Source organism: Petaurus breviceps, unplaced genomic scaffold (assembly GCF_028583685.1).
Source record: "Petaurus breviceps papuanus isolate PSGF00001 unplaced genomic scaffold, PetGlider_PUasm1.0 38, whole genome shotgun sequence".
Classification (NCBI taxonomy): Eukaryota; Metazoa; Chordata; class Mammalia; order Diprotodontia; family Petauridae; genus Petaurus; species Petaurus breviceps.
This window is the reverse complement of record NW_027186304.1, coordinates 89,867,473-89,892,832: the sequence shown is the minus strand read 5'-3', so window position 1 is coordinate 89,892,832 and position 25,360 is coordinate 89,867,473. Positions and strand designations below refer to the sequence as shown.

General features: G+C 37.0%; 1 protein-coding gene across 2 annotated transcripts; it reads left to right on the top strand.

Moving 5' to 3' along the window:
* Window positions 1-1,992: 1,992 nt before the first annotated feature.
* On the top strand, window positions 1,993-25,116 carry PEX2 (peroxisomal biogenesis factor 2). Of its 2 annotated transcripts, XM_069100151.1 has the most exons (4): window positions 1,993-2,288; window positions 4,367-4,469; window positions 21,408-21,534; window positions 22,440-25,116. In XM_069100151.1, exon 4 carries the CDS (start codon window positions 22,460-22,462, stop codon window positions 23,375-23,377), a length of 918 nt encoding a protein of 305 aa, XP_068956252.1. In that variant the 5' UTR covers window positions 1,993-2,288; window positions 4,367-4,469; window positions 21,408-21,534; window positions 22,440-22,459; the 3' UTR covers window positions 23,378-25,116. The 2 variants fall into 2 exon arrangements, with proteins under 2 accessions (XP_068956252.1, XP_068956251.1); XM_069100150.1 differs by lacking the exon at window positions 4,367-4,469.
* Window positions 25,117-25,360: the final 244 nt, after the last annotated feature.

Genomic DNA, 25,360 nt, shown 5'->3' with positions numbered 1-25,360 from the left:
GGAAATCTTAGCTAACTGGAAACCTTACGGAATGAATCATTCTGGATAGCTGAGTTTTCGAGTTAGCTGACAACCAACTTTTTAAGTGATAGAATTTATTTTCAAAATCAATTCAGCAAACATTTATTAAGCACCTATTATAAGCAAAGTACCATATAGATGCTGGGGACACAAATACAAACAAGATTCATGCTCAATGAGCTTTCTAAAGCACAGGTTTAATGTTATTTGATTTTTCAAAAACCTTCAGTTGCTCTCTGCTGTCTCTAGGATAAAATACAAACTCAACCTGGCTTTTGAGGACCTTCAAAATCTGTCCTCAACCTGTTTCCAAGATTTATTTTATATTCATGCAATCTATTTTGAAGCCAAATCACACTAAAAATATTTCCCTAAACTAAGCATTCTATCTCCTGACTATGCTTTCATACACAGTTTATCCCCATGCCTGGAGTGCACTCTTGCCTTACCTCTGAATATCAGTATTCTTCTGTTTTCCTCTTTTTTTTAATTTTTGGTTACATTTTAAGTTCCGAACTGCCTCCCTCCCTCCTATTTCTCAAAGGATTAGCTCAAATGTCACTTCCTCTTCGAAGTTTTCTCGATCACCCCAGTTATATTTACTTATCTGTACACATTAGTCCCCCCAAATAGAGGATAAACTCTTTGAAGGTTTCATTGTTCTTTGAATCCCCAGTCTGGCTAGCCGTGTCTTAAAGGGCACAAAATAGTGCTTTAGAAATGTTTGTCAAATTGAACTGAATCTTTGACTTTGTTTGAAATTCCTATTTATATAGAGCTTGATAACGAAAAAAAATTTCTCCTGAAATCCAATTATTCGTACTCTGAATGATGTCTGCAGGTTGATCAATGAAGTAGCAATGATTGACAAGCAGGACAGTGGTATTAATGCCAATTATACATTAAAGGCAGCACACCAAGGTGCATGTTACAATTGTCTAATGAAAAGAACTTCCTAATGGCTGATGTACCTGTAGTACAATGGCACCCCTAGGGGCAAGCTCCTGTGATCTAAAAGGAGAAGGCAGTATTGTATTACAGAAAGAGCTGCTTAATTTGGAGTCAAGAGAACCTGGGTCGAAAGCCTGATTCTCTACTAAAAAACCTGCGTGACCTTGGGCAAGTCATTTAACCTCTCTGGGACGAGGGAGGCTGGACTAGAGCTTCTCTAAAAGTCTCTTCCCATTAAAAATCCTATGACTTTATGTGTCCCTGCCCAGGCACACAATGGAAAGCTTTTCTTCCAGCTGATAAGCCCTTAGTGAAGCTCTTAGGGGATACTGTGCAGCATTGATCAAAAGCAACCACGCTGATGCGTCAGAACTAGGTACCTGTAAGCTAAGATCTTGAGGCTCTTTGCCCCTCCAAAACTCCAGCTGCTAAATGATCTTTTTTGCTCTTAGCCTCAGTCCACAGTAAACTGAGTCAACCCCGCCATCTCTCGAGCCCCTTCCAATCCTAAACCCTGCCTGCTAGCAATTCGGGTAGGAGCTAAGTGAATTCCCGGTCAGCGTCTGCGGCTTCGGCACCACCGCTCCTTCCCCTCCCCACCCCCAGCTCTCCATCCCCACCCCCACCATCATTCCTTCTCTTTCCCCCAATTCTCGCTAGTTTATCCTATTTTCATTAGCTACTTCTTCTTGGGAAGCCTAGAACGACTGACAAGTCCAGGACCCCCTCCAGCTGTAAGGTCTTTTAGTTATATCGCTGGCCAATCAGCGCGCTTCTTCGCTTCCACGTGGCGCACTGACCAATCACCGCGCTATGGGACGTGCAAATCGTGTTTTCGGTTCTTCTCCGTGCGTTTCTTAATTCGTTTTGGGCTCGTCTCGGCCTAAATTAGGGTTGGGGGAGGGGGCAGTAAAGTGGGTGGGGGTAGGTGTTGGGGGCGGGGGTTGATGTGTGTGTGAGCGTTCCTAGGTTCCCCTAGCTTCAGCTACTTCCGGGTCCGGAGTCGCTCCGGAAGCCCCAGGTTCCGGAAATATGCCCCTCGGGGAGCCGAAGTCAGCCTAATGGGGGCGGGGGCGAGAGGGGAGGGGGGCGCATCTGCCGAATGTTTCCGAGAAACTCTGCCTGGACCGTGGTTTTTCCCACATCGTTCCGACCAGCTTCGGCTCTTTGGTGTCCGCGCGTGTGCGTGCAATGATTGACAGCCGGCAGGCCAATCGCCTCGTCCTTCCTCGCTCGGGGCGTTGCCCATTTGGGGTCCCGGTCCGCGAGCTCTGGCCTGCGCGGTTACGCCCGCGGACCGGCTTCCTCTGTTCCAGGTAGGAGCAAACAAAAGTGCCCCAACTCCGGAGGGGCGGGGAAGAGGAAACTGGGCGGAAGCCGTGGCGCGCTCCCTGACCCCCTGAAGTGCCCGAGGCCGTGGCCCGGAGTTCGCGGAGCTTCAGCCGGCGGCCTCCTAGAGGAAGTCCGACCCAGAGGCCTGGGGGGAGGGGGGTGTCCTTGCCTCTTCCGAGCCCAGGTTTTCCTACATCCACTAAGGCCCCGTCAAAATGCCAGCATCACAGTCGGTCCCCGGGCCTTTCCGATTCGGTTCTTCTACAGCAAATTCTTAACACTTTCCAAAAAGCACGCTCCCTTCAGGTGCCTCTGTTTCCGCAATAATTAGCTTTAGAAACCGGCTTACAGAGGGGTCGGTTATTTGAAAATTTGGCTTCTGATAAAGGGGGAGGAGGAATTTTTATGTCAATATAATTCAGCCTGCTAAAAGTTGCAGTGTCACGGTTTATTTATGAAGTACTGCCTCCTTCTTAAAATATTTTTTTAAACAATCCGTGCAGGCCCTGTCAATTAAGAAGCGTTTATTAAGCTCCTTCTATGTTCCAGCCATAGAGTCACAAAAAAAACCAAAAACAGCTAGGTGGTGTAGAGTTCTGGGCCTAGAGTTAAAATGTGGCCTCTGATACTAGTTGAGGAACCTTGAGCAAGTCATTTAATCTCGTTTACTTAACTATGAAATGAAAATCTTAATAGCACTTATCTCTTAGAGTTGTGAGGATCAAATGTGAATATTTGTAATACACTTTGCTAGTTTACTTTTGAAGGGGAGAGGATGGGGACTATGTGTGCACGAATAAGTACATCCAAAATAGGTAAAAATAAAAATCAGTGGAGAAGGGGAAAACTGGCATCTAAGGAGAATCAGAAGCATATCAGGTAAAAAAAAAATTACTCTAGAGCTGAGCTTTGATGAAAGCTAGAAATTCTAAGCGGTGGAAGTGAAAGGGGAGTGCATTCCAAGCATGGGCGACTGGAATAGATGAAAAGTCTTGGAGCTGGGACATGGAATAACTTGTAGGAGGGACTGCAAGTAGGGATGAATGAATGAATGAAAGAAAAAAACATTTATTACTATGTGTCAGACTGTCAGTTTCTTGGAACACATACAAAAAAAGTTTTCAGGATCTTAGGGTGTGTAAAAAAATAATATATAATAAGCCATGAAAGGTATGCTGGAGCCAGATTATTAAGAACCTTAAATGGCACACAGAGAAGTTTGCATTTTATCCAAGAGGAAATAGCAGGGTAATGACATGATCCAAACTGGTACAGTAATAGTATTTTGGATTTGAATCCTGAGTGCTCTTTCATACCTTGGGTGAGTTTATTAACTTTTGGGGCCTCAATTTCCTTGTCTGTAAAATAGGCATATTGGACTAAATGACCCACCTCATGGGACCCTTTTCAATTCCAAACATTTGATCCTAAATTTAAAATTTGACTCATTAGTAAAAGTTTAAAAAAATCCTCCCTTATCCTTTTAATTGCAAAATAAGTATTTCCATCAGAGTTGACTCAAATTGACTTTAACTTTACTACCTTTTAAATTTCACCAAATTCCTTTTGACTTTGTTAACTTTTTAGCTAAGAAAATATTTGTAATAATTATAATAAAACTGACATTTATAAATTATAAAACACTTCTTATAACCTTGAAGTAGGTAGAATTAAGAGTCTTTGAACCAACCTAATGCCCATTTTAAAGCTTTAATGAAAGAGGTAAATGCCCATCCATTTGGTCTAAAAGTTATCCCCATGATCTAAAAAGTGCAAGTACTATCCCCATTTTACAAAGGAGGAAACAGGCTCAAGAGTATTGGGTGATACTAAGACTATAACCCAAGGCTTCTGATTTTTTAGTCCAGTGGTAACTTCATTACATCAGTTTTGCCTTTTTGCAAAATAGATAAGTTATTCACATCATCTTGAAAGCTATTAATAGGTTATGCCATGCTCTGACTGTTCACTGCCCTTTGGAACCAGGCTCCTGGGATGGCTAAAGTTTCCTTCCTCTCTCCCCTCATATCTTACTATGTCCATGTTTTCACTTCTCTGTGAGGTCTGGGATGATGAAGAACTAAGCAAATAGGTTTCCCGTCGCTTCACCAAGTGATACAGGATAATGAATATCAACACAAGATGAAAGCATATCGGGGACACAGGTGAATAGCAAAAATGGTTCCTTAAGGAAACATAAAATCACTTGCCTGCCAAACCTCTCAGCTTTGTTTTCATGGATCTCTGTCTTACTAGAAATTTACTGTTTCCAGAGTTTTTACTGGTGGTTTTACATTTCTTCTGAAGTTGGTTTTGGCACTGCTTTTATCTCTGTTCTTTATGTTAGGACTTTTAGTTAGTTAATCTTGATTCTGTTTGGCCCCCCCCTCCCCTGGCCCCATTTTGGAGTCTTAATATTATGAAAATGCTATGTACATAATGTCTAATGAAAAGCCAAAGAGATTTTCATAAAGTGAGCATTTAGTTTGGCACAGAAATCATTTGTATTGTGTCTCTTACCCCAACCCAATTGAAGTTTCTAATCTTGACTTCTGAAAACCTTAGAAAAATAAAACCACAATATGTACTATAATTTTCGAATCATATTAGACTAAAGGAAGATGTGAACTAGATGGAGCAGAGGATCGTTGATTTTTCTCTTTTGTTTGTTTGAGGTTTTTAATTTTTTTTTCCTTTGTCTTTGCAAACTCTCCCTGACTTTATCTCGATTACCATTTACTTTTAGTGCAGGAGATTAAAACTGGGAAATCTTGAGCAGAATATGGAGTTTTGAAAGAAATGTGCCGGTTTAGTAGTTTCCCAAAAAAGAACTGAACAGTATTAAGGTAGCATAGTCCAGGAGTTCGAAGCTAGCAGTCAGGAAACTGGGTTTTAGTTTTAGTCTTGAATCTGAGACTGTTTAGTTAAGTGAACTTGGATTGGTCAATTAACTTCTCTCGACCTAAGTTTCCTAATCTGTTAAATGAGGAAATTGGACCAGATTCCTTCAAGTTATAAATGCCATATATAATGAGACAGACATAGAGAGTCAGAACTTGACACTTTGCTAAGCACTTTTTTACCTATTATGTCATCTATTTGTCACAGGCTTTTTGTTATAAAAGATATTCTATATTACATATCTTTTAAAATTCTTTTGCACCTCACTTCCTTCCACATCTTCAATCCAGTGACATTGGCCTCTTGTTTGTTCCTCATATAATCCATCTTCCAACTGTGTTTTAGCTGACTGTCCTTCATGCCTGGAATTCTCTCCCTCTTTATCTCCCTCACATCTTTCAGGTCTTAGCTAAAACCCTACTTTACCATAGAAACCTTTGTTGGTTCTTCTTGAATGCTAGTGCCTTCCCTTGAAGATTATCTCTAATTTATCTTGTATATGTCTTGATGTATGTAGTTGTTTGCATGTTGTCTCTGTCAGACTGAGAGCTTCTTAAGAGCAGAGACTGTTTGCTTTTCTTTGCCTAGCAAAAAGCAGGTACTTAATAAATGCTAGTTAAACTCACTACCAAACTATAAAAGGAAAAAAAAAACTTTTTAAATCATTTATTAATTTCTTCTAAACATATATTTTCTTTTTTTCCTCTCATTTTTTCTTTCCTCTATTTCAGGGTGTCCTCTCTACCTAGGCACTATCACATGATTCTCCATATTCCCAATTGCTAATTCCCTCCTCCCACCTAACTATTTTGCATTTAATTAGATTGCTTTATTTTGTGTTCATGCTTATATACTTATATGTGTATAAGTTGTCTTCCCTTGAGTAAAATCCTTGAGTATGAACTGTTTCACTTTTGTCTTTGTATCCTCCAAACCTAGTACAGTGTCTGGTGCTTAATAAATGCTTATTGATTGATTGTTCAATTGATTCTTGCCAGTACCTCTTCTAGCTTTAACATACTTGCATGATTCAGTGTTTCTCTTATCTTGGAAAGCCTAAGATCTTTATTTTTTGTTACTTAACTTTGCCAGTATCCCTTTGCTAGAGCCTGTAAACATTTTCTTTTAAGCCATAGTTTACCTGTTGTTTCCCAGAATCACAAAATTCTAAATCAGGAAATAGAGATCTTGGTAATCCCCTAATCTAACCCATGCCAAAAAAAATCCTCCTATGACATTCCCCCAAAGTAGACATTTAACCTTGCTTGAAGACCTCCAATGAGGAGGAACCTACTCCATCCTGAAGCATCCTATTCCACTTTTGGATAGCTTTGTTAAGATTTTCCTGTCATCAAGCCTAAATTGTCCTCTTTTCACCTTCTACCTGTGTCTGGTTATTGCTCCCTGGGACCAGAGAAAAAAAGTCAAATCCCTCTTCCACATTGTGGATTTTCAAATACTTGAAGATTTTTCTGGTTTTATAATAACATAACCACCACTGATTGCTTTCCAGTTTGCAAATCACTTGACATACATTATTCCATTTTGACCTCACAAGAGCCCTGTGAGATAAGTACCATAAATATCGTTATCCTTATTTTACAGTTGTGGGCCTATTAAGTGACTTAGCCTTACCCAGTTGGTAACAGAACTTTGGTCTTTTGACTCCAAATCCAGAGTTCTTTTAACAGTCTTACCCTGCCTGCCCTACACCTTTCTTTACGGTTTTTATTTCATATTTAAAGAATCTGTGATTTTTGTCAATGCCAATATTCCTATAGATGTCTGTGACTTAATTTAAATGAGATAATATTTGTAAAGCACTTAGCACCATTCCTGGTACATAATTTTCAGTCATGTTTGACTCTTTGTGACCCTATTTGGAATTTTCTTGGCAAAGATACTAGAGTGGTTTGCCATTTCCTCCTTTAGCTCATTTTACAGATAAGGAAACTAAAGCAAACAGGGTTAAGTGACTTGCTCAAGGTTACATGGCTAGTAAGTTGTCTGAGGCAGGATTTGAATTTAGGGAGATAAGGCTTCCTTACTCTATACCCCATGCTCTGGGCTGCCTAGCCGCCCTGCCCGGTGCATAGTAGGTGCTGTATTGGTGTTAACCATGATAATATTGGGCAGCTGGGTGGTGCTGCGGATAGAACTTTGGGCCTGGAGTCAAGAAGACCTGAGTTCAAATATGGCCCCAGACACTGGCTGTATGACCCTGGGAAAGTCCCTTAACCTTATTTGACTCCATTTCCTCATCTGTAAAGTGAGCTGGAGAAGGAAATGTCAAACCACTCCCGGTAACTTTGCCAAGAAAACCCTAAATGGGGATCAAAACAGAATAGGATTACTAATTCCTATTAATCTGATGGATGAATCTTATCAGTGCTCAGGTTCAAATCACAGAGTTCAAGGAATGACTGCATGAAAGATGATTCTAGGGGCAGCTAGGTGCTCAGTGAATAGAGCACCATCCCTGGAGTCATGAGGACCTGAGTTCAAATCCAGCCTTAGACCTTTAGCACTTACTAGCTGTGTGACCTTGGGCAAGTCACTTAACCCTAATTGCCCTGCCTTCCCCCCTCCTAAAAGACCAAAAAAAGCTTTAAAAGTGCTGTTGGTATGATGTGGGTCTCTCTGTCATTGACCTTTGGAGGTCACACAGAGGTCATTATACAACATTCAGTACAAATTTAAATAATGCAACAACTTCAGGGAATTCATTATTTCCACTATTTGGAACCTAGATATAATTACAAATTGTTTTTCCATTTCTTGTCTTTGTGGCCAGTTTGCAAGGTATATGAAGTAAAAATTCAGAATTGTTTTGATTTATGTTTTTCTAACCATTATTTGCACATTTAAATATGTTGTTTTTATAAATAGATTTCCTTGATATCTTTTATTTCTGCATCAGATAAATTTGCCCTTTATCATCCCTCTCATTTCAATCAGAAAGCTTCCCCTTATAACAAAGATTTGGTGATTTCAGTAGAATTTTCTAAATAAACTATCATGTCATCAGCAAGTAGGGATAATTTTGTCCTGTTTCCCTATCTTTACATCTTTTTTTCTGGCCTTAACACTATTGCTTACATTTGTAGAGCTTTTATTAAATACTAGTAGGGAAAAGGGGCATCTTTGCTTTACTCCTTTATTTCTTGTCAGAGCTTCTAGTGATTCTCCATTGCATATGATACTTGCTCTTGGTTTTAGATACATGCTTTTTATAATATTAAAAATACCTCTTTATATAACTGTATTTTGCATGGTTTTAACACAGACAAGTGTTGTATTTGGCAAATGCTTTTTCAGCATCTATTGAGATAATTATATGGCTTTAGATGTTTTTGCTTTTAATGGTAATAATTATGTTGATTGTTTTCCTTATGTTGTACCATTCTTGCATTCCCTATATAAATCTAACTTCATCATGATGAATTTCTTTGATGAATTGCTGTAATATGTTTGGCAAGATCTTATTTACAATTTTTGAATTAGTATTTATTAATGATACTGGTCTGTAGTTCTTTTGTGTTTTATCCCTCACTGGTTTAGCTGTTAGGATTAGCTCATAAAATGATCTAATAAAATGCTTTTTTCCCCCAGTTTTTGAGAATAATATGGTTGTACTAATTGTTGGTTTATTCATTAGAAGTTTGATAAAATTATCCTGTGGAATCATCAGGAACAGAAGCTTTTGTTTTTGTTTGACTTTTCTCTGATAGTTCCTTTATAGCTAGTTGTATTTCCTGTTCTGATATTGGATTGCTTAACATGTCTGGTCTTTTTTTAGTTTTGCTATTTTGTGTTTTTGAAGATAATCTGGGTTTTGTTTTGTTTTTGTTTTTCTTTTCAATTTTGTTATTATATAACTGCACCATAGGTTCTGATTGTTTTTATTTCTTCTGGGTTTGTTATGATCTGATCTCATTAATTTAGTGTTTTGTTATTTTGACTTTTTGCCCTCTTTTTAATCTGAGTGGCTAAAAGTTTATCAGTTTTGATTTTTAAAAAAACAGTTTTGCATGTTTTTTTTTAAATTTCTGTAGTCTCAGATCCCAGTTTTTCTATCTTTTCTTGTAATTTTCTGTCTCTCCTCTTCTTTGCTTGTTTTAGTTTTTTATTGACTTTAATATTTTTAAATGCACACCCAGTTATTTAATCCTCCTTTTCTATTTTACTACTTTTTATTTTTTATTTTTTGCTTTTTGGAGGGGGGAAGGCAGGGCAATTGGGGTTAAGTGACATGTCCAAGATCACAGGACTAGCAAGTGTTAAGTGTCTGAGGTCGAATTTGAACTCAGGTCCTCCTGACTCTCCAGGGCCGGTGCTCTATTCACTGCACCACCACCTAGCTGCCCCTTACTAATATATTTTTAGGAACATAATGTTTTCCCTGAGAATTATTTTAGCTATGTTCTGGAAATTATGGTATGTTGTTTCATTGTTATCACTGCTATTCACATAATTATTATTTCTGGGATTTTTTTTCTTTGAACCATTCATTATTTAGGATTCCACATTATTAAGCTTTCTACATCTTTTGTTTGTATTCTCTGAATGATTACTGTTTTATAGTATTATGGTCCATAAAGGATGTTTTTACTATTTCTGTCTTTATTTGTTTGAAATATCTCTATGCCCTAGTATATGGTCAGTTTTTATAGAAGTTCCATGTGGAGCTAAGAAATAAATTTTTTTATTCATTTAGAAGACACTATAACTCTAGCTCTAGTTTCTCCAAGTTTGTTCATTTCTGTATCTTCCTTTTCATTTATCTTGTTAGGTTTGACCAAATCTGAGAGAAAGACATTCAAATCTCCTATTATTATATTATTATATCTTTTTGTAATTCAGTGTACTTTTCCTTTATGAAGTTAAATATTATGACATTTGATACACATAAGTTGAATGTTAATGTTGGTTTGTTTGTGGTTCCTTTCAGCATAATTTACTTTCCTTGTTTATCTCTTCATATTGTAAATTTTTGTTTTTTCTTTGTCTGATAGGTTTGCAGCTACTACTTTTTATGCATCGTTTTTTTTAGCATCTCGTTTTTTATTCTATATCTTTCTTGAAACCATAAAATAATGCTCTTTTTTTCACTGTCATTCGCATTTTATTATATTGTTTATACATTGAGGGGCAGAGGGTGAGGCAATTGGTGTTAAGTGACTTGCCCAAGGTCACACAAGCATATGTAAGTGTTTGTGGATGTATTTGAACTCAGGTCATCCTTACTCCAGGGCCTGGGGTGGAGAACCTGTGGCCTCAACACCACACGTGACCCTCTGGGACCTCAAGTTGAATGAATCCAGACTTCACAGAACAAATCCCCTTAATAAAAGGATTTGTTCTGTAAAACTTGGAAGCAGTTAAAAGGCTACAACCAAGGACCTAGAAGGCCACAGGTTCCCTACCCCTGCCTGTGCTCTATCCATTTGGGCCACCTCATTCACCCCATCCATTTACATATAAAGTTATGAAAGTTGTGTTTATATTTTTTTTCTATTTGTGTCTCTTGTATTCTTTAATTGATTTTTTTGGAGGAGGGGGAGGGGTTGACTCTCATTAGTTTTGCCTAATCTACATTGCTGCAACTATTCCCACAAGCACTCCTCACGGACCTTTTCCATCCCTTTCTCTGTCAGCCCTTTCCTTAGTTCTGTAGTTTTTCCTCATTTATTTTTCTTTGTTTTACTTATCTAATTCTTCCTCCTCTTCTCTCCTTTTCTCTTTCCATCTCAGTTAAGTGGTATATTCAAAATCCCCCTTTATCCTTTCAATTTATTTTGTTTTTTAGGGGTTTTTTTCTTTTTCTCTTCTTTTTGTTTTTCACAAGAAAGATTCCTTGTTTTCTTTATTTATTCTCTTCCTTTTCTATTCCAAACTTTTATTCTTTGATTTATGATTTATGTACTTAGTTCTTTAATCTCTTCGTGTTCCTTGTAGAATTAAAGCTTCTAAAGAAACAAGTATGAGCTCCCTCTCCTAAACAGTTTCTGTTACTGCATTTGTACATCTTTCCCCATCATTCCTTTTTCTCTTGTGCTTCACTCTTAGCAATATTATTTCATAAGGGAAGTAATGAGATAGAAAAATCATAGAACTAAAGAACTATGAGGGACCTTAATAATTATCTACTGCAACTTTATCCTTATGCAGACAGAAACTTAGGCCTATACAGATCAAGCAACTGTCACAGATTAGCGGCAGAGCCAAGACTAGAACCTGGTTTTCCTTACTCAGACCAGTGTTTTTTGTGCTATGTCATACTGAACTAACTAACTAACTCTCTCTTTTTCTCCCTCTCTCTCCCCCTTCCCCTTTCCCTCTTCTTCCCCCTCTCTCCCTTCCTCTCCTCACTGACAATTTAAAATTAGAATTGATCCTAGGACCATCTATTCCAGCCTATCCCTGAAAAAGGAATCCCCACATCTAATATGCCTGGCAAATTTGGTCATGGTCATTTAGCTTCTGCTTGAAGCTAAATAAGGAAACCTACATCCCACGTCTCTTATTGGCACTGCAATATATGCTAGAGTACTTACCTGGACTTAGTATTCTTTTTTTACACACCTTCCTCTCACATTTCTGATGAATGATACACAAACCATGTTCGTTTATTATCCATATCTGTGTGTGTATCTATACATGTACATAATACATATATATGTATATATATATATATATATATTTTTTTTTTTTAAACACTGATCCATTGAGGACTACCATAGGGTGTGATGTGATGGTCTTGTTAGCATGGACTGTCTTCACATTTCATTGTTTATCTAGCATTCTACTTTTGCATGGCCTTGAGGAGAAAGTTATTATTTAAATAATAAAAAGTTCATTAGTCTTCTTAATTATAACCAAAAATCCCAATCATTTTCCATCCCTTAATGGCAAACTTTAAAATTTTGTGTATCATCCTATAATCTATTCTTACCAGCATTTGCAGCCTGATACTGACAAAAGTCTTGTATGATGTTGAGTAATGCCAGTGGTCTCCAATTTCCAGTACTTTACCTTTCCTCGTTTTAAATTCTCATTTATTAATAGCCCTTGTCTCATTTTTGGTCATTTTGCCTTTCTCCTATATGCCATTGAAAACTGCTGCCAAAGACAGCTGCTTAAACAGTCCTCGAAAGTCTTGCAGTACTCAGCTGTGGGGTAATTAGGCCCTAGAGCACTTTACTTCCAACAGTTTAATCTTACTGTTTACTTCTCAGGCTATGACGTCTGCCTCTAAATTACTTATTTCTTCATCCTTTGATTAGATTCCTGGCACTGGCCCATGCCCTTGCCCCTGGATCTGCAACTATTCTGGCTCTTGAAAGAGTTCTATTATTTAAATAAATTTTTTAAAAACTACTTTCTTCCATTATCCACAGCTTCTTGTTTGGTCCATGTCATCTTAATGTATCTGTTTTTATCTTTTGAGCATTCCTACACTTTTTGTTTTCCTTGTACCCTTAAATGTCTTTTGGGAATGGCTTTATTTCTTACCTGATCTTCCTTTTTCCTTCATCACCTAATCCTGTCAATGCATACTTGTCTTATTTGTTCTTTGATTTTTACTACTCTCCTTTAGTTTTTCCCTCTCCATATACATGCTTTCCATCAGATATTCCTAAAGGTGAGACTGTTTTACTATTTAATGCTTTTGAGATCTAAATGTGAAGATTTCAAGTCTGTGAATAGGATGTTTTAAAGATGAAATGATTGAGGCATACACTATATACATTGAATGCCAAAGTGACGGAACTGAGACTAGAACACAGGTTTAACATAAAAACTTGTTCTGTGATTTTTCAAGCATCATCTCCTGTATCACAGCTATAGAAAGAGAAGTGGAAAATGTGATGTTCAATTAAAATTGTCCTAGAGATTGAGTGAAAATAACAGGTATGTTCACTTTTTGAGGAGCAGCTATGTGGCACAGTTCAGACACATACTAGCTGTGACCCTAGGCAAGTTACTTAATCCTGTTTGCCTCAGTTTCTCATCTGTAAAACGAGCTGGAGAAGGAAATGGCAAACCACTCTAGTGTCTTTGCCAAGAAAACCTCAAATTAGGTCATGAAGAGTCAGATAATCAAAATGACTCCACAATTACTACTTTTAAAGTAAAATAAGTATTATGATAGTTTTAATTAATAAATTAAGATTTATTAATTAATTAAAAGATTAATAAAACATAAAAGATATTGCTTTTGTCTTTCATTTTTTAACCAAAAGATGTACTGATCTTTAATACAATGTAACTTGTAAAATATAGCACTTATTGACAAACCCTTAAGGAGATAAGCTGGCAGAGTTGTTAAAAAAAAAGTGTCATTTTAGGCATTCTAAATTTGTTAAAGCTATAGTTGCACAATTTTAAAATGAGCATTAAGATTTAGAATAATGAAGCACTTTATCTTTATAAGGTAACCCCTTCCTATTTAGACTAAAGGAGGGTTAGGCAAGAGGAAGAAGTGAAGAGGATTAAGAGCTATTACAAACTTAAAGTCACAAGTAAGTCAGTGACAAAGATGGGATTTGAACTCAGTTTCTCACTTCCAGTCCTGTTCACTGTCCAGAAAATCACACTATTCCTGATGAGACTTAGTGATAACTTGTTCTCTTATGCCCATATTTGTAATGTGTTCTGGGAATAACTGTCCTGCTAAATCCCTGTTTGATGCATATCTCATTTATTAGTATTGATTTCAATACAATAGACAGTAAATCTATCTGACTACACAAAGGAAATAAAATATTTGGGTATGGGCAAGAGGCTTAGCAATCTCCAATCACAGAATTAAATTTGCATAAATGTCCCCAACCCTTTAAATTAAGGTTCGTTGTATGTGTGTTTTTTAAAAACTGAAGTGGCTAATGGAACATTCAGGCTCATCCTCTTTGATTACTAGAAGAGTTAGAGGAACATGACATTGTAGAAATGAGTTTATTGTAGTATTGGAGTAGTATAGCTTCTGTGTTTGTAAAGGAGCAAGGACGGTTGTGGGACAGATAAGACCTTAGATGTTATGTGGGAATCATGTATTTCTGCTGACAAGGTTTACAGACCTGTAAATTTGAATGTAGAATTTTTGTAGGCAACACGCATTGACAAATATGCCTAATGGTAATACATCTAATACTGAGAGTCTCAGAACAAGTCAATAATAATGGCTTATATTGATAGCAGCAATGTAGGAGATGTTACTTGGTATTATAGCTAAAATCCATGTTATCCCCTTAATCATAATTACATTAATATTGACAGGCCCTTGACAATACCCACATTATTATTGATAAATTTCTGTCAATAACACGTTTCTAAATAAAATATATTCATTCATAATTTGTATAATACTCAATAAAAGCTCTAAAATACATCCAGAGAAATTCCTGTTTCCTCAGTGATATACATTAATTTGTTTTGGTTATGGAATATGCTACATAAGAGGCTCTTTTGATTTTGGGAAGCAAAATAAGACAAAGCATGTATTATTTTTAAAAAGAGATTATATATTAGTATTCTTGGTAAACTGATTTTTCAGTTGTTTTTCAAAGAAAGAAAAGCAGTGTGACATACCTAGTGATAAAATGCCATCAGGAGACCTCTAATAGTTTTTAGTACAGGATCATTTTGTCTTAAACATATTTATGTGACAAGTTAATCACTCTAACCTTGGTAGATATTATACCTTTTATCTGGTCTTCTTTTTTTCTTAAGCATTCCCATCACATATCTCAAACTTGGGGTATCCTTTGCTAAACAGATAATAGTTGTTGGTGAGGGGCGGCTGGTGGCACAGTTGAGTAAAGCACCGGCACCGGAGTCAGGAGGACCTGAGTTCGGATCCTAGCTCAGACATTTAACACCCACACGAAAAAACTAGCTGTGTAACCTTGGGCAAGTTACTTAACCCCAACTGCCCTCCAAAAGGCAAAAGAAAAAAAAATAGTTGTTGGTGGTTGGACTTTTTCTCCCCAGTTTTTCATTGACTGGAAATATTTGACTGAGGCTTAATTTTTAGGATCTTAAAAGGTCAGGAAAAGGGGAAGACAATGTTAAAAGCATGAGGTAGCATGTCTGGAGTAAAGAAAAATGTGGGATTCCCCCTCAAAAAAAATTCTGGTCAAATCAGGGTAATTTAGTAAGATTGTACAGTGAGCTTAAAATCAGTCCACTTCAACAAGCATTTATTAAGTACTTGCTTTGTGCCAGGCACTGTGTTAACTGCTGAGGATATAAAAACATAAATCAAATAATCTTTGTCTTCAAAGAATTTATATTCTATTGTGCATGGGCATAGGAAATAAATTCAAAACACCCCGGGGATCCTAAAAGTCTTACTGCAGTTTTAAGCTTGCTAAAGCTTAAAACTGTATTAAGGCCTTTGGGATACCTTGTATACAAAGGAATTTCCAGGGAGAAGATATTAATATCTGATGGGATCAGGTTAGGCTTCCTGTAGGATGCAACACCTAGAGCTGTAGTTTTAAGCTCAGGGTTCTTAGAGGTGGAAATGAAGCAGGAGTGCATTCCAGGCAAAAGGTATAGAGGGGAGTAATGGAATGACATGGGAAGGAAACAGTGACTTGGGTAACGTGGAGTATGTAATGTGTTATAGGTTTAAAAATTTAGGTTGGAAGTTTTAAGGACCAAACAGGAGATTTGGACTTTGCCCTAGAGACAGCAAACCTGTATCTTAAGAATTTGTCGTCTTTGTAGAAGACAGAGGCTAGAAATAGGGAAACAGGACTGTTACTATATAGTCTGAGTAAAAGGTGATGAGGTGGATGGAGAGAGCAGAGAAATGTACATTAGTTTGGAAAACATTAATAGAATTGACAAGACAGCTGATTGGATGAAGGAAAAACAAAGGATAACTCTCTAAGGTTGCAAGCCTGAATGGCTAGGGACGTCTAGGTGGTGCAGTGAATAGAACACAGGCTGGAGTCAGGAGGACCTGCGTTCGGATCCAGCCTCAGACACCTAACACAAAAACTAGCCATGTGACCCTGGGCAAGTCACTTAATCCCAATTGCCCTCCAAAAAGCAAAAAGCAAAAAAATCACAAAACACCTGAATGGCTAGAAAAATTTTGGTGCCTTCATTAGAAATAAAGATTATTGAAGAAGGGAGGATTTGGGGAAAAGATGAGTTGTTTTTTGAACATACTGAGTTTGAGGCTTCTCCTAATAGACATTCAAGTGAGAGTTGATTACAGATTAAATTACAGATAATTGGTAAGAGAAGAAATAGAGAATGGCTTTGTGCACACACCCACATATGAGAGCAATGTGAATCCATAAAAGGAGACTGAAAAGCAGCCAAATAAGTAGAAAGAAAACCAAGAGAGAGGGGTGTCATGAGAACACCGTGTTAGGGGAGTGTCTAGGTAGGGGGTGGTTTACAAGGTCAGATACTACAGAAAGGTCAAGAAGAATAAGAACTGAGAAAAGAGAAATTTAGAGCATTTTCAGTTGAGTGATGAGGTGAGAAGCCAATTGCAAAGGTTTGAAACATGAATATGAGGTGAGAAAAATCCAACTCCAAGAAAGTATACTTTTTGAGCCCGAGAGAGAGCTAAATATTAAAACAAATATTTGTGAAATGGATGGAGGAAAATAGATGGAATGTGGGCGTGGTCAAAATATAGTTAACATTTCATGGAATCACAGAATTTTGTAGGTAGAAGAGACCTCAGTGGCCATCTAGAGTGATACACATTTGAAAAAGAATCCTCTCTACAATGTCTCCTTAAGAATCAATCAGCCTTTGTTTGAAGACCTCCAGGGAAAGAGGAAACTGTTTCATACAGGGGCAGCCCACTCCATTTTAGTTAACTTGTTGTATGTCTACCGTGCACACAACACTGTTCTAGACAATGGCATAGATAACAAAGTTGAAATAAGAGAATCTCTGCCCCCTGCACTGTGAATCAGTTCATATATACCTTCCCAGGTTTATCCTCAGATGTCCTTCTGGCCATTTTTTATTGTGTAGCAATATTCCATTACATTCACATACTACTCTTTATTCCAATATCTTTTGCTTCGTTTCTTACATCCACAATTGAAATGCTTATGGTTAAGCCTTTCTTTTATCTAAGACAGTTTGTACTTGTAGTTACATCCACAAGTCTTTTCCTGGTTAATCTCTTGGGCCACTTGTAACTCATGGTATTTCTTCATTTTATTTGCTACTTTTTTTTGCTCATATCTCCAGCCTCAGTTTTTGCATTGGGACTTAGTGTTAGGTCCCATTTCTACCTTTTCATGATTTCTTGATTGTGGTATACAGTTCCTGTTTGGTCTTCTTTCCACTGTAGTCACTACAATTCTGGATAGGGATTTCTAGTACCAGGCTTCAGCCTCTGGCACAAGCTCAGCTTTTGCTTTCTCATCAATACCAATTCAGATATAGACAAAGTCCTTAGCTGGGAGTGGGTTCTGAGCCCCATTATGGCCCTGACAGGCCCTAACCAAATGATGGAGATAACCCTGGTGGTTTTAGGCTTCTTTGCAAAGCCCTCATACCTTTCTCTTTCCAGCCTCTTCCTCTTTCTCTGTACCCCCTAGTGTATACCTCGTTGAGCTCAGTTTATCTCTTACTGTGGCTTTGAGTGCTCCTATTACCCTGTCTCCTTTAGCAGTGACCTATGAAGACTGATTCTGTGGCCCTCCCAGTTGCTTCAACAGGTCAGAACTAACATCCCCTCTGTTGTGCTAACTTTCACCTCACCTGGTACATTGTGGCTATGAGAACCCACGTTTTTAAGGCTCTGTGAGGGCAAATTGGGTACAGGCTTATTGCAGCCCATACTGTCATAGAGAGACTGCAGGCTTCTTCCTCTCCCTATATGCCATCCTGTTCAGAGAGTCTGCACTAAACCATTTAGGGTAGTTCAGGCTGCCTTCCATCTCTCTTTTCATCCTTTAAAGAACTCATGTGCTTTTTGCTGATACAATCCTGACCTCTGTGGAGGGGTTAACTGTTGTTTCCTTTTGGTGTTTTTAATGATCATTCTTTACAATGCACCTTCAGATGTATTTGCTGAAGTGTATTTGGGAGAACTGAACTACTCTGCAAAATATTGCTCCCTTTTTCCTTTTAAGTTTTCTTTGTTATTGTAAACTTAATAAACAGCACCCAACATGGACATAAGCAGAAAAAACAAAAAGGAGATAATATTTGTAGCTGAAAAACATCCATCATGTACAGTTTGCTACTTCTCCCACTGTATACATCTTGGGGTCATTGTAATTTTTTTAAAATAATTCAAATTTGAAATAGTAATTCCAATGTTATTCTCTCTATCTTCTTCTAAACTTCCTTTTCTGTTCATTTTTTAATAATTCATTGACATTTTTGGCTTTCTTTAAAAATATCAAAATGTCACCATCTCAACCAAAAGTCTACCTGTGAACTTCTACAGAATTCTTATACCCCCTGTTCTTTCACTACCAAGTTCAAATGACAGCAGTACATGTACTGTAGGACAAGGGACAACTTAAATTTATTAAGCACCTGCTGTGATCCAGGCACTCTGTTAGGCACTGGAGATTTAAATATTTTAAATGAAATAATCCTTACAGGGAGTTTACATTCCGGTGGGGGAGCTTATTACTAGAGATGAAAGTTGATCGACACTTTCTTAAATCAAGTAGCTTCATTGTAAAGATGCAGGCATTATCAGACTGTCTGTCTCTTTCTGTGTCTTTCTCTGTCTTTCTCAATTTATATTGAACTAGATAGCATCTAACAAGAAATCTTCAGGTGCCTAAACCCAGGACTTTCTACATCTTTAGGATTAGCCCAGATTCAGAAATACTGTCTCCCAGACCAGCTGTGGAACAAAATAAATCTCACAAGGTTTCTGTCCACTTGAAACCTGTGTCCATGATAATCGAAGACTAGGAGTCTTCTACGTCAGGTATCACTTTAAACTGATGATACAGAGTGATTCCCCAAGACTGAAGGCAACATATTAACAATGAAAAGGGTACTGGCTCTGGAATTAGAGTACTTTGGTCAAGTTCCTTAATCTCCCTGGGTATCATATTCTTCATCCATAAAATGAGGGGGTTGGATTAAATGACCTTCAAAGTCCCTTCAAGTCCTATGCTTGCCAGGTATTTTTTTTTTTCTTCCTTTCTGGGTTTCTTGGACCAGTTGACTTCAGTGTCTTATCATCAGCTGCCTCTAGTATATTTTAAATCTGTGCTTCATAGATGTTTCAAACTCAACATGTCCAAAACAGAATTCATTATCTTTTCCCTCCAAGCCCTACCCTCTTCCCAACTTCCCTGTTACTATCAGAGGTACCACCATCCAGTCATGCAGGCTTGTAACCTTGATGATACCCTTGACTACTTGCTCGTATTCACCTTACATATCCAGTCTGTTTTTGAGTCTTGTTATTTCTACCTTTAAAACATCTCTTGGATATTTGTCAGGGTCTCTGCACTCACACAGCCATCTTCCTGATACCAGCCTTCATCACTTTCACACCTAAACTATAACAGTAGCCTTCCGTTTGGTCTCTCTACATCAAGTCTTTCCCCAGTCCATCCTTTAATTTAGTTGCCAAGGTGATCTTCCTAAACTACAGGTCTAACCACATCACACCTCCTCCCCACTCAGTAAATTCTAGTGGTTCCTTAACATCTCCAGGATCAAATCTAAAACCCTTTAGCATTTAAAACCATTAATAAGGTAGCCCTTTCTTACCTTTCCAGTCTCTCCCTACCATATACTCTGTGATTAATTATCTCTAGTCTCCTTGCATTCCTCTCAAAAGAAGTTCCATCTCCCAACTCCATGCCTTTTATGCACTCCCTCCTCACCTTTGACGTCTGGCCTCCTTCAGGAGACAACTCTAATCCCCCTTTCCAAAGGAGGCCTTTCCAGATGGTCCTCTCCATTTACCCCTGAACCACTAGTGCCTTCCCACATAGATTTACCTTCCATTTATGATGTATATATCTTTTATGTACAGTTCTCTGAGAGTTAGCTCTCCCATTAGAATATGAACTCACTTAGAGCAGAGGCTACGGTTTTGCCTTTCTTTGTACCCCCAGGACTTAACACAGTAGCACCTCACACACAGTAAATACTTGCCAAATGATCGCCATTGACATATGATGTTTAGCAAGATTTTGAGTTGTTTGCTGTTTCTATGCTTCTTAGGAATTTCAGATATTAAAATATAGGTATATTTTGATTTATCCTGTAATCATTCAAATGTTGCTCAACTCTTCTTTTTACTCATGCAATTTCAACATAGTCTATTTGGGGTTGAAAATAGTTTATGATAATCTGGAATTCAGACTAAGGCTATGAACAAATTTCCCAAAAAATTTGTGCAGTTTTAGTAGCTTAAAGCTACAATAAGATATTTAGGATACCCTTTATAGTGATATAAAGTAGTTAATACTGTGCCATAGATCCATAATCTTTTCAGTAATTCGTAGCCATCCATTCACGTGACTACTCTTCCACTCCCCAGCTAGATCATATCCATCTGTACCAGATATCATGCCTCCTTGACTACGTAAGTTAATCTTCTGAGCAATGACAAGCAACTTCTGAGCAACTTGGCTCAATGATCATGTTTCACTTAGACCACGTTTCACACCCAGCTCCCCAGACATCTTGGGACATCTTGCTTCACTAGACATTCTGCCCTTCCCCACCCACTCTTTCAGCCTCTTGTCTGGAGTACAAAAAGCAAACCAATCCTGCCATTGCTTCTGAAAAGTACATTGACAATGGACTGCACTTTTACTCTTTTCACCATTCCTTTGACTCTGCAATCTTTCCCTGGCTATATGTGTTGTTCTCCCATTTGAATGTAAACTCCATGAGGGTAATAACTGTCTCATTTCTGGATTTGTATCTGTAGTGCCTAGCACAGTGCCTGGCACATAGGAGGCACTTTCATAAAATCTCTTTCGTTTACTCATTTGAAGTATTATGCTTCTAGTCTGTAGTCTTGGATTCTGTGCTTCAATTAATGCAACTGAAGTTTTTATTACCTGTTGACTTTCATATCATATGGATGCCTGCTCTTGAGTCACCTAAAACTTTCAGGTCTTTTTCAGGTAAACTTATGTCTTCCCTTCCATCTTGTTCTTGTAAAGTTGATTTTTCAATCCAGGTATAAAATTTTATCCCTATTTTCATCTTACTAGATTCATCCTGATGATCTAACCTGTGGTATTCCAGTGATGCAACCCAAATGTGGACGCTTATCTATTGAATACCAATACAGTGCCCTATTACAACAAATCAAACCAGAGTCACTGTCCTTCAGATTATGTGAGTATGTATGCCTCGTTTATCTCTGCTTCTAATTCAGGACCCTAACTATGTAAATGGACTATAATTTCAGGAAAATGGCAGACTAAATAAGGGAAAGACTCCCTCCCTCATCATTTTGGTGATTTGTAATATTCCTGACATTTTTGTTCTCTTTGTTTTTTACCCTATACCAATGACTCTATAGTTTACCACATTTCTGAATAACATTTTGTGCTGTAACTCAATATTCCCTTGAAAATTTTCCCCATATATAATTTGTACCTGTTAATATGTAGTGATAATATTACTATATTTGGATTGTTTTGTCAATTTTCACAATAGCATGATAGGATAAATTGGTATTGACCTCTCTTATCCCTGCTATTTACCTTTATCAATGAAAAGGATAGTGATTAAAAATTAAATTACTCCTTTAAAATTATACATGTGGAAAATATCAGGGCTAGAAATTAAACTCGTCTTGATTCACCATCCAGTGAAACATTATAGTTTACAGTTATTAATCTGATGATAAACTTCCCCACTAGTCACATTAACTTAAAGGTAATTTAGAAAATACCCATAACTTTAAATTTTTTTTATAGTAATGCTTAAAGTATTTGGCTAAAAGTTTATGGGACATTTCTGTTAGGGAAATGGTTCGTTGAAAAAGGATACAACCATCTGTGTGTATGTGTCTGTGTGTGTGTGTGTGTGTGTGTGTGTGTGTGTGTTGTATATGAAATAGGAGAAAGAATATAGTTATAATAAAAATTATAGTAGCTACATTGCTACAGTACATTTAAATTATTTAAAGCTATAGTTTTTGTGCTGAATTTCCTCAACATGAATATCATGCTTTTACACATTTTTTAAACATCAATAAATTGGGGTATGCTTACTTATTTGTTTGTTTCCACCAGAGTCCTGCAGGGAAGAAGATATGTCTTCCAATGGAAAGACTACTGAGCAACCAAACCCTGTACTGAGAATAAGTCAGCTGGATGCCCTGGAACTAAACAAAGCCCTGGAACAATTAGTTTGGTCCCAGTTTACTCATTGTTTTCATGGATTTAAGCCAGGACTCTTAGCCCGGTTTGAACCTGAGGTAAAAGCATTTTTGTGGCTTTTCTTATGGAGATTCACCATTTACTCCAAGAATGCCACTGTGGGACAGTCAATTATGAATATCCACTACAAGAATGATTTTTCTCAAACTCAGAAATATCAGCCACTAAGTAAAAATCAAAAGTTATGGTATGCTATTTGCACAGTTGGAGGAAGGTGGTTAGAAGAAAGGTGTTATGATTTATTCCGTAACCACCATTTAGCATCATTCTATAAAGTCAAACAGTGTACTAATTTTATTGTTGGACTTTTGAAATTAAGCAGTTTGGTTAATTTCCTAATTTTCCTACAAAAAGGAAAGTTTGCTACATTGACAGAGCGTCTCTTAGGTATTCGATCTGTATTTTGCAAACCTCAAAACATTCGAGAAGTTGGCTTTGAGTACATGAACAGGGAACTATTGTGGCATGGTTTTGCAGAATTTCTGATCTTTCTGTTACCACTTATTAATATCCAAAAGTTGAAAGCCAAATTGTCATCTTGGTGTATCCCCGTTACAGGTGTTCCTAACAATGATGATACATTAGCCATCCATGGCAAAGAATGTTCCCTTTGTGGAGAGTGGCCTACTATGCCTCACACCATAGGTTGTGTACATGTGTTTTGTTATTATTGTGTTAAAAGTAGCTACTTGTTTGACATGTACTTCACTTGTCCTAAGTGTGGCACAGAGGTTCAGAGTCTGCAGCCACTGAAGTCAGGGATCGAAATGTCAGAAGTGAATGCTCCTTAGAAAATAGAGTCCATCTTCTGTAAGCAAAATAGGTAATATTTAAGAATGCATGTTAGAATCACTATTTCAAATCTCTCTAAAGACATGATTAAGACACTAATCCCTGGAAGGGATATTATACCAAATCTGTTATGTAAATTCTACTCTATCTCAAAAATAAAAATAACATCAGTTTGAACTTAACTACTTTTTAGATTTTTTTTTTTAAACAATTCCATTTGAACATAAAGATTTGATTTTGGCTTATATTCAAATGGCCACTTGTTTACTTTCCTGAGTAGCAACTAGTAAGAATGTTCTTTCCTGCAAAGAAGTTGAGCTACAAAATGTTGTTTTAATTATTTTACCCTAATAGCATGTGGATGACTTTATAATATCTTTGGGTCACAGGGTCATATTTAGAGATGAATAGACCTTTTCAGCTCACAGGATCATAGATGAAATGGCCCTCAGAAGCCATCTAGACCAATCCTTCCAAGATTGTTAAGCAACCCCAGGAAAATTAAGTGACTTGCCTAAGGTCACATAGGCAGTACATACAGAAGAGGTATTTGAACCAGGTCCTGTGACTCCAAAGCTAGTTCTTTTTCTGCTGCGTCACTGCCTTATATATCATCTCATTTAACCTCATTTATACAGCTAAGGAAGCTTAAAAGCTCAGAGAGGTTCACTGGCTTATCCCAGGTGACTAAAGTAAATAAGTAGTTTGTAATAAGTGATACCTAGGATTTGAACCCAGCTACTCTAATTCCAAATCCTGTGCCCTTTCTACCTCACCACTGGTTGCCATAGATTACTCTTGCTAAATATTTGGGGCTATTTACATTATTTTAAAATTATGGCACATTATGGAGAATTGCCATAATATTTTTTAAAAATCACTTGACTTGGAGTAAGAAGAGATTGTATTCCTATTGTATCTAGTTGTGTGACTACAAACAAATTACCTAACCTTTTGAGTGTCAGTTTCCTCATCTGTAAAATGGAGTAATACCTGTAGTACTTACTTTTTAGATTATTAAAGGCTCATAAGATAATGCATATATATGTATATATAACACACACAGAAAGAGAGAGAGAGCGCTTTGTAAACTTTAAACATCTATTAAAGTTAGATGATTTTAGTATTATTCCTCAGAATCAGGCTTAAGTGACATCTGCAATTGTTTCTGTCATATTTCATACTTTTTTTTTCTTTCAAACTTGCCTCTGATGATGTTTGAGGAGGTAGAGTTTGGAAATGAAGATTAGCTACATCTTTAGACTTGTGATCTCCAGAGTTTTTGATCATGTACTTCTTAAGTAAATTAGTTTTGAATGTATGCCTTTAATATGTGTATATTTGCTTAGAAAATAATATCTAAGCTTACATAAAAATAGATTTTTTAAAGTTTGTACAACAAAAAACTGAAAAAATTTGATTTATGAACAGTAAAAGCAGTCCTCTTTTCCCAAATTATTAATGATTAATGATTTTTTAGTGAACAGTATGATGGAATATGCCTCATTTTTTTAAATTTGACTTAAATTTTGTGATAGTGATTCAAAAATCTTGATTCTAATTTTAGTTTATTTCATTACTTGATTTTAATGACTGTCATAGCTGGAAAAAGTACCTCGGAAAAATATATACATTTATGTGGAAGAAGTACACTACTGACTTACAGAATCATGTTCATTTGTCACTCCCATCTACTAGTTATATAAACGTTTTTATTAAAATTCAGCTAATAATCTTTCCTAATGTCTCCCATTTGTTCTTGCAAACTAATCAGGTATTATGTTTTTATGTATTTATATATATATTTATATAAATAAATTAAAAACCCACTGAAACTCTTCATTTGGAAAATTTTTAAACAGGTTAGAAATTTGTTTCCAGTTTTTAAAAAGATATAACTTGTTTTTTATAGTTGACATACTTATGTAATTTTTTGCAAACTGAAACGAGTTAAGTATACAAGAGGAGAGTATGGTCTCCAG

Bases quoted from the DNA above. Each gene is read 5' to 3' on its own strand.
- PEX2 (XM_069100150.1), top strand. From the start codon at position 22,460: ATGTCTTCCAATGGAAAGACTACTGAGCAACCAAACCCTGTACTGAGA.